The 6,900-nt window shown below is 45.9% G+C and overlaps 1 protein-coding gene across 1 annotated transcript; it reads left to right on the top strand.

Moving 5' to 3' along the window:
* The first annotated feature begins 909 nt into the window (after positions 1–909).
* On the top strand, positions 910–6,557 carry dpn (bHLH protein deadpan). Its single transcript, XM_017897512.1, has 3 exons — positions 910–1,002; positions 1,481–1,576; positions 5,370–6,557. The coding sequence occupies exons 1-3, from the start codon at positions 910–912 to the stop codon at positions 6,555–6,557; spliced, it is 1,377 nt and encodes a 458-aa protein (XP_017753001.1).
* Positions 6,558–6,900: the final 343 nt, after the last annotated feature.

Genomic DNA, 6,900 nt, shown 5'->3' on the forward strand with positions numbered 1-6,900 from the left:
CGAGAAAAGAAAATAATCTGTATTCCTTCGAAAAATCGTCTCCTAATACTTCAATAGGTGCCCCTGTTAATTTCTTCGATCGTTAAAATATTTGCTGGAATTTTCTGCAGGAAAAGATTTTTCGTATTTAAAAATTTGTATTCCTTCAAAAAATTGTCTCTTAATACTTCAATAACTGCCCCTGTTAATTTCTTCCATCGTTAAAATACTTGCTCCAAGTTCATTATCTAGTAAACTCGGAAAATGTTCGTCCAAGTACTTGCGTTTACTTTCATTTTCGAGGAGTAATTTAACAAACTACTCCAGCTGAAAAGCGGCCGAAATACGAATTGAGCACGTAATACCTGCCGATCTTCTTTCCAATTTTTTCCAAGTCTCCCATCGAGTGGAGTTTGGTGTAAGACGACGAAAGAAGGAGCAAAGGAGGGACTCGAATTTCGAAGGAGACTATGTCGCTGCGTCCCAGGGGACGGCGTGAATTCCCACACATCAACAGGTCTCAGGAGGACCGGGGACCTCCCCTCTCCCGTGGTATCCCGGAACCCCACTCCAGAACGCACTTCACCCCACTCTAGACACGCTGAGTGCATCGGCATGCGGTCTTCGAAATCGAAAACGTCAAACAGTTACCCTCCACACCCCAAGAGGGACGTCGCCGGTAGCGGCGATCATCCCCTTCTCTGGCAAGGTTCTCCGATTCGAGTTTCATCGACGCGACACTTCGCGTGGACAAATCACGGGGGACCCGGTGCGAACCGTTCGTCCATGGGACTGCAGACCAGTCGAAATCGAGTTCGCATGCACGTGAACCTCGGCAAGCGGGCTCGTTGAGGAGGAATAATATTCGAGCACGTACGAATCGGAGTTTTGTGTGGTTCGTTGTCAGTGATTCGATATCAGAGTGCATAAATGGTGGATTACTATAATTACAAGATGTCAGGCAGCGAGGAGGAACCCGAATCGCACTCGCAGTCAGGGATGACCAAGGCGGAGCTACGAAGGGTAAAAATGAGTTTGGAGCCCGCTTTTTTTCGTCCTCGCGTGGTTGTGGCAGGGGGTTAGTGGATCGTGGATATTTATTCGCGACTGTCATCTTACGAAAACATTTCGCCTATCTTTTCTTAACAACCTTATCCAATAATTACTTAACTCGTTGCAATTTAAAGATATAAACGCAGAAAAAAATTCGAAAAATAATGGTCAAAGATATTTCCTACATAGCCACGTGTAAATTATGTAATTCAAAGCAAGAGAATTGTTTACGTAATTTTATATTTCAATTTCCATTTTTTTTTCTTTTTCAATTTAAATTTTACCATATCGAATATTATGCAAATATCATACGATATTTCATTGTAATTTAGTACGATCAAAGAAGCGCGAATTCTTATGAGACTTTTCCACGAATCACGCGAGGAACACCGTAATACCAAAAGACCGTGGAAGGTTGCCCATAACTGAAACGATTGCCCAATTGCAGAGCAACAAACCGATCATGGAGAAGCGGAGGCGTGCTCGGATAAATCAGTGTCTGGACGAGCTGAAGAGCCTGATACTCGAGGCGATGAAAAAAGACGTGAGTAGCGTGATTGTCCATCTGTCGGGCGCCATTTATCAGTCTCTCGATAACAGTGATTTCCGCGCGATCGATCGGTCGGTGAGGCCAATTACACGCCACGCGGCCGGGGAAAAAAGTGTTTTAATCGCTTAATCGGGCGAAACGACAGGCGGCGATTTCTGACGAGCGACGAGCAACGCTCGCGCGAAACGGTAGGCGAGCGTGTGCGCGCCTACACGCGTGATTTCAGCCCGGTGCCCGTGGAATCCACGTTGTCGCCGGCGCCCGAAACGTGCCGCGGAAAACGTGACCGGTGCACGACTTATCTAGCGACGTGATACGAGTTTACGAGAGATAACGCGAAAATATGTGCAGCCTCTCTCGTTGCCCGACCCCGAGCCGAGATTTTGTTCTCCTCGCTACTACCGCTCACGCGATTTCGCGCTTTCACGGTTTCACCGTGCCAGATTTATCGCTGATTTTTGATAAATTTCCGCTGCAAATCTTCCTCGATGGATCGGGTCCATGTGTTCTTCTTTTTACGCGATTCTCAGTCGTTTCTATCTTATATCTTTTAGAAAATTCCTATTTCCTTGAATCTTCATCCCTATCTATAATTCTAGGTTTTTTAATTCTAGGTATTTTATTAATCCATCGTTTCTTCATTTTCCTTAATGTTAATTCGGAAGAGGGGTTATTAATAAGTTTTGCGGAATTTTTTCGAGGAGATTTAATTCTTCGTAATGACTTTATCACACTTCCTTTTGCAAAATTTGGGGTTAGATGATTTCTAATTTTTATGTGAAATTTTTTATATAGTTTGGGTAGTACATAGAATATTTTATATAAGGTGAAAGGAGGTTTTGCGTCTTATATTGGTTATATACCAACGTGGGTAACCATGTTTATCGTACTTTCTATATAATATTTTTATTTTTCTTTGTTACCATTAATTTTACACCTGACTGTAATAATTTTCCCGTAATTTTTCTAATGGGTTAATCCCGTATAAATAAATAAATAAATATTCGTAATGCTTTCACGCACTGCGAAAGTGTGTAAAAGTAATCGGTTCAAATACTCGTGATACGCAAAGTGGAATCAGTAGTGCTTACTCGGTGTGACCAGTACGATAAATATTAATTACACGCGTTATATTAATTACTCTATTCTTTCGTTGAACTGTTCGAATATCTTCCATACGATCTCCCATCGTGTTGTTCTTCTTACTCCAATTCGCATATACACGCGTGTCTTGTCGAATGACAATTGAGATTGGTCGAAATTATAATCGGCAGATGAGCTATATGGAGCATCAGCCGGTGGAGATTGTTTCGGTACTGTCAGCATAAAGGTCAAGAGTCGATCTTTTAATTAAACTGATAGGAAGAGCCGTGCAGCGGATGTTGGCTAGAAGTGTTTGATCAGGCCGTCTCCTTTTTCACTCGCCGCCTTCCTCTTGCGCGACACCATTTGTTTTTCGACCGTAGAATCGGGACTAGCGGTAGCAAGAGGTGGACGGGTTTTGTTTTAGCGTTTTAGATGCCTCGCCGTGGGAACGGATGGTGGAAGTCCTCAGCCAACGCGTAATCTCCACTGGAGACTCGACAATGGCACTTCAGCCCGCTCCACGGTGTGCCTAACCCGTGCTCTTGGCCACATTCCACTTAATCCCTGTCTTAACCAGATTATAATTACGTCTGAAATATTCGACAGTTTATTCTTAGACTGGGGGAACCCGGCTAATCGATTAGCATCTTGCTTAAGCTCCCCGTTGGCTAATTAAACGGCCGACATCGAGAAATAAAACGCTCGAATTCGACTCAGCGTTCCGTTCATTCGATGCTTCTTAATTTGCGTTCGAATTTAATTAAAAAATAGAAAAATGGAAGAATTTTAATATCGAGGAAATCAAAGAATTCCAACGCCGAGCGCGACGTTAAAATTTCGGTACCCGGAACATTGGCCGGTTTGAAAGACCCCCGATATAGCTTCCGGAGTATAATATCGGGATATTAAAAAATACAGGCGTCGAAGCAACTTCCCATTTTTTAATTTCCGCGGTAAATAAAAAATAGCGCGCTAGGCAGTGGCGCAGGGGGTGATCGAAAAATGGATTTTCGATTGAAAAATTTCGATCGGTATCGCGAGATTTCCTCTCAGCATCCGAGGACACGGTACTCCTCGCCGCGTAACTCGATCCAGCGAGATTGATTTCTCAGACAGGACTATAACGAGAGAGCGAGGCGCTCTCACCGTTCTCTCCTCCTCGTCCAGATGACTTCCGCTACCTGCTCGCTCCAGTGTCCGTCCTGTTCGCCCGTACGAAACGCCCCCCGCGTTCGTGGGAACCTCGAAATAATTATTACGAAGAAAAAAGAATCTCATCTCGGGTTGCAGCCTTCCTTTGTTGACCGTATCATCTTTAAGGATCCAGCTTCGCGAAGACGGCGCCGATCGGTGTAAAAAGAGAGAGAGAAAAAAGGGAAAAGGAAAAAAGAGCGGAAAAAAGGGGATGCTCGACGCCTTTGGCTTTTAGTTGCTCTTTTAGCAGGTGTCTCGTTCCTCCGATCTGCTCGGGTGTCGAATTCGTCCACGAGAAAATCGATTTCCGCATCGATTCTCTTCGACCTTATAGCCTCTCGGTCCATCTTATCGAGAGACGCGTTCGCTTTCCACCGATGAAAATGATAATTTGTTTTTCGCCATTTGCAATTTTGACCGTAATCTCGAGGCTTGTTCCAGTTTACGAACTCGTTCCCGTTCGGATGGAAGCTCGTTCATACGCAGAATAGGGGAGGAGGGAAGAGCTTGAATGGGCCGTGTAAGCGATCTCTTCTTCGACTCCCACGCCTATTTTAAAGGTGACCGCTAGTTTACCATAAAAATGCGAGCACTCGGCTGATCCTGGGACGAGAGACCGTGGTGCAGAAAGGGCACAATGGGATTTCGAGGTTGTAGGAGTGCATCGGTATTGAACGATCGATCCTCTGAAAAGGTCGCTGGCAATCCGTGGAATATTGAAAGGGCTGGTGTCGTGCTCCACGGTTCGGAAAAAAAGCTTTCGGGACACTTTCGAACTTCTAACGGGTTCCCACGACGAGGTTGCTTCTTTTCCTTTTTTTCTTTATCTTTTTTCCTCTTACGCGCAACAATTTCCCCTTGAAGAGGAAGCGTATGCCTCGTCGCCGTGTTCCGGGAACACGTTTCTAATTTATATGAATATCGTTCCCCCGAGTGGTTTCTTTTGGACGTTTAAAAAACGATTTGTATGCAGCCGATAAGGGCGACATAGAAGTTACGCGATAGGGAAGGACGAGAAAGAATTCCCTAGAATTGAACGCGCGTGGCCGTAGGCTAACTACAAAATTGCTTGCACTAGCTACCGAAGTTGGTAGCCTGTTATTAAGGTAACAGGTCGTATCAAGTCAATTACGTGGGCGTTACCGAGGCGTCACGGATTTCTTGGATGAGCGATCGGTATTCATGCTCGCTCGCGAAACGCACCCTCGGGCCGTCTCAGTGATTGCTATGCTTCGAACAAGTCGGGAATGACTTTTTCATCCTAGTAATTTTCCCGCGATTCGATACCGTCGGCCGATAAAACAGAGTTCTCGGTGCCGACCGAGCCCCGCCGGCTTTCTGTATTACCGACCGCGTTCTAGGATTGCTTTTTACCCTAGCATCGTATCGTATTGTACGAAAAAATTTGTTGAAACTCGCGATACGAGTTGAAAATTGAAATTAACGAGGTAAAAGGTACTCGGAACACGAATAGCGAATTACAAAGCGATAATTTTTCTCGTTGCAGCCAACCAGGCATTCGAAACTCGAGAAGGCCGATATCCTCGAAATGACGGTGAAGCATTTACAGGCGGTACAGCGTCAGCAATTGAGCACGGCGGTCGCTACCGATCCGGCGGTGCTAACGAAATTCCGTACCGGATTTTCTGAATGTGCTACCGAAGTATCGCGGTACGTCAGCCACCTCGAGAACGTCGACCCTGTCGTGAAGCAACGACTGGTATCACATTTGAACAATTGCGTTAGCAATCTCCAGCAAATGGCGCCATTCTACAGCCACTACGTGCCCTACATGCCGGAACGGCTCTATCCGGAGGTGAAGGTCGGTTTCCAGAGCGATTTCCAGAATGGCGACGAGAATAATAATGGAAGTGCCAGGATACAGATACCAAACGGCGTTCAGTTGATACCTAGCAGACTGCCGACCGGAGAGCTAGCTCTTTTGGTACCGCAGTCGGCGGCCATTTCGGCAAACTTTCCTTTCTTTCCCCCAGCTCCCGAGGCCGTTTCCAAAATCGGACAATCCTCCGCTTTCACTTCCGTTCACAGGCCACAGAGTCCACTGTTGAGCCCATCCACGTCCACGTCCAGCTGCGGCGAAGAAAGTCATCAGCCCGAACACTACCCTCAGGCACACTCGCCTAATCATCGGGAACGTCGATTCAAGATTCCCGGTCAGAGTCCGGCTTCCTCCAAGAGTTTCTCTTCCTCGCCCGAGACTCAGAAGCCGCAGATCAGTTCGACCAGCGGCAGCAAGTCACCGGTACCGATCTTCACCGAACCCAAGTCCGACGCGAATTATCTATCCAGAAAAGATTCCGCGGACTCCTCGGAAACGTTGAACAGCAACGGAATGACTATGCACAACTTGAGACAACCGCTTTCGGTGATCACCGACAAAACGTACAATCGTACCGGTTCCGCTACCCCGAGGAAAGAGTCCATCAAGAGGCACCATTCCGACGGTCTTCTAGTAATCTCTGATAAGAAAGCCAGGTACCAGGAACCTATCAGTTCCACCGTGAATTCTTCTAACGGCGCCCTAAAATCCGGAGAAGATCAGGCGATTTCCGTGGAGGATTTGTCGGGCAGAGCGACTTGCTCGACTAATAGAAATTCTAATCCTAATCCCATGAAATTTGCAGCGGTGGCTGGTCCTTCTGGGGCCAACGGCGATATGTGGAGGCCTTGGTGATTTTAGCGTAGCAACCTTCCCGTTTTTCCCTTTTCTTCCTTTAAATTATCGGACATCGAGTATCGACGCGAATCGACTAGTACAAATAAGTATTACGAATCTAAGACGTCGTAGTTTCGGACCATCATCGATCTTAGCTCGTCATTTCCGAAACTCGATAGCGTGCCTTGGTATAGACGTAATTGTGTCGTTTTTGAAACACGATTGAAGCTAGTTTTAATACGATTACGATGCATGTATTACGATATAAGGATCGCGACTGTTATGCTCGTTATTAACGTGGGTCTTTCGCAAGTAGTCGTAGTAATTTAAAATAGTATTTAAGAAGTATTTAAACGGAGCG

The sequence above is a fragment of the Eufriesea mexicana genome, unplaced genomic scaffold, assembly GCF_001483705.2.
Source record: "Eufriesea mexicana isolate 0111107269 unplaced genomic scaffold, ASM148370v2 scaffold507, whole genome shotgun sequence".
Lineage (NCBI taxonomy): Eukaryota > Metazoa > Arthropoda > Insecta > Hymenoptera > Apidae > Eufriesea > Eufriesea mexicana.

What these genes read in the sequence shown, in the direction of transcription:
- dpn (XM_017897512.1), top strand. Translation starts at nt 910, where the DNA reads ATGGTGGATTACTATAATTACAAGATGTCAGGCAGCGAGGAGGAACCC. An exon ending in CCAAGGCGGAGCTACGAAGG is followed by an intron (nt 1,003 to 1,480) that starts GTAAAAATGAGT and finishes GCCCAATTGCAG; the next exon opens with AGCAACAAACCGATCATGGA. An exon ending in TCGAGGCGATGAAAAAAGAC is followed by an intron (nt 1,577 to 5,369) that starts GTGAGTAGCGTG and finishes TTCTCGTTGCAG; the next exon opens with CCAACCAGGCATTCGAAACT.